The sequence below is a fragment of the Phalaenopsis equestris genome, unplaced genomic scaffold (genome assembly GCF_001263595.1).
Source record: "Phalaenopsis equestris unplaced genomic scaffold, ASM126359v1 Scaffold000875, whole genome shotgun sequence".
In the NCBI taxonomy this organism is placed as follows: Eukaryota; Viridiplantae; Streptophyta; class Magnoliopsida; order Asparagales; family Orchidaceae; genus Phalaenopsis; species Phalaenopsis equestris.
This window is the reverse complement of record NW_018165315.1, coordinates 24516-26239: the sequence shown is the minus strand read 5'-3', so window position 1 is coordinate 26239 and position 1724 is coordinate 24516. Positions and strand designations below refer to the sequence as shown.

At 41.7% G+C, this 1724-nt stretch overlaps 1 protein-coding gene across 1 annotated transcript; it reads left to right on the top strand.

Moving 5' to 3' along the window:
- The first annotated feature begins 377 nt into the window (after positions 1-377).
- Positions 378-1489, top strand: LOC110032037 (mitogen-activated protein kinase kinase kinase YODA-like). The gene is made up of 2 exons (XM_020735542.1): positions 378-704; positions 800-1489. Exons 1-2 carry the CDS (start codon positions 378-380, stop codon positions 1487-1489), a joined length of 1017 nt encoding a protein of 338 aa, XP_020591201.1.
- The last annotated feature ends 235 nt before the right edge of the window (positions 1490-1724 follow it).

The following is a 1724-nucleotide window of genomic DNA, read 5'->3' as shown; positions in this document are numbered from 1 at the left end:
TAATAATAGTAATAATAATAATTCATGCTGCGAATTTTAATGTAAGTGTTATTAATTTAAATCCCTAAAATTTTTAAAAGTTATTAATAGAAAGAGTGAGAGAGATTAAAAACAAATAAAAGCCAGTTTTATTATGAATTTAGTTCTATATTTGGAAAATTAAGGAAATAGTGTATCTTATTTTAATCAAATTTAAGATGCCCTCTGTGAGCCAACCATTTGCCAAGAACAATTGATATCGGGTCCTGATTTGGATCTGAATTCTACCGCTCACTTATAAAGGCGGCCGTCTTTCTCCACATATCTCCATGCTTTCCAAAAAAAAATAAAACATTTTAACGGTCTTTTGCCTTCACCTGTGGAGATAATATAGGAAGATGGATTGGGTGAGGGGCGCTGCCATCGGACAAGGAAGCTCCGCTGCAGTCTACGTTGCATTCCACCGTAGCTTCCCCTCCGCCGCATTCGCCGTCAAATCCACTAGTCTCACTTCTTCCACGCTTCTCCAACGTGAAGAGGTTGTACTCAAAGACCTGAAGGGATGTCCTCAAATTATCCGCTGCTTTGGACATGACATCACCACCGACATCTCCGGCGAACTAATGTACAACCTTTTCCTTGAATACGCCGTCGGAGGCTGCATTTTCGGTGCCCTACCATACCGGAACCAACCATCCGCCGCTATGTTCGTTCCATCCTCTTGGGTCTTCAACACATCCACAACATGGGATATGTTCACTGTGACATAAAACCCGATAACATCTTAACATCTTAATTAATTGTCGACGGAGAAGCGAAGATCGCCGATTTCGGTCTTGCGACGAGGACGGGAGATGAATCCACCAAGGGATACATAAAGGGAACGCCGTTGTACGTGGCTCCTGAATCTGCTTCAAGGAATGAGTACAACACGGCAGTGGACATTTGGGCTTTAGGATGCTCGGTGTCCGAAATGGCTTCCGGCAGGCTACCTTGGCGTGACGTCGAGGATTCTGATTATGGAATTTGGCCTCTGTTGTTTCGAATCGGGTGCAGCGATGAGTTGCCGGAGATCCCTCAAGAGATGTCGGAGGAGGGTAAAGATTTCCTTCGTTGTTGCTTCCAAAAAGATCCCAACAAACGCTGGACTGCAGAAATGTTATTAACGCACCCATTCGCCACTACCTCCTCTTCAGAATTTGAATCAAAAGCGGAAGCCATGTCTTGCTCTGTTTTGCACCCAAAGCCAAAAAGTCAATTTGGTTACTCATTGGCCAATTCAGTAATTCCACTTACTCCTCCGAGAACTTTGAAACAACTGGATTCATTTTCGATTTTAGATGCGGTGAGAGAGATGATGAGAGGATTGGCCACTGAAAAGAGGCCGGATTGGGCGAATACTTTGCCAGAGGAGGAGGAGGAAGGATGGCTTACTGTGAGGGAGAAGGGCTCGAGTGGTAGAATTCATGAAGAGATTGTTTTGCCCAAAGAGTCTGTTTTTTTTGTTTGACGTTTCTAAGCCGACATTAGTGTTCTCCTCGAGCTATGATTTTGAGAACAATGTGGGGACTAATCATTAACGGAATCGACATAATTAGTTTTTTAGTAGATTAACCATATACTAATGTCTTAGTATCTTTAAACAACTTAATTAGTGCTTTTGGTTATAATTCAATTTTAACCTTTTTCACATTTATCTATTATCCATCTACTTCTCTCTCTCTATATATATATATTATATATAT

Coding starts and splice junctions, on each gene's coding strand:
- LOC110032037 (XM_020735542.1), top strand. CDS start 378: ATGGATTGGGTGAGGGGCGCTGCCATCGGACAAGGAAGCTCCGCTGCA. Junction 705..799: donor TGTTCGTTCCATCCTCTTGG/GTCTTCAACACA, acceptor GGAGAAGCGAAG/ATCGCCGATTTCGGTCTTGC.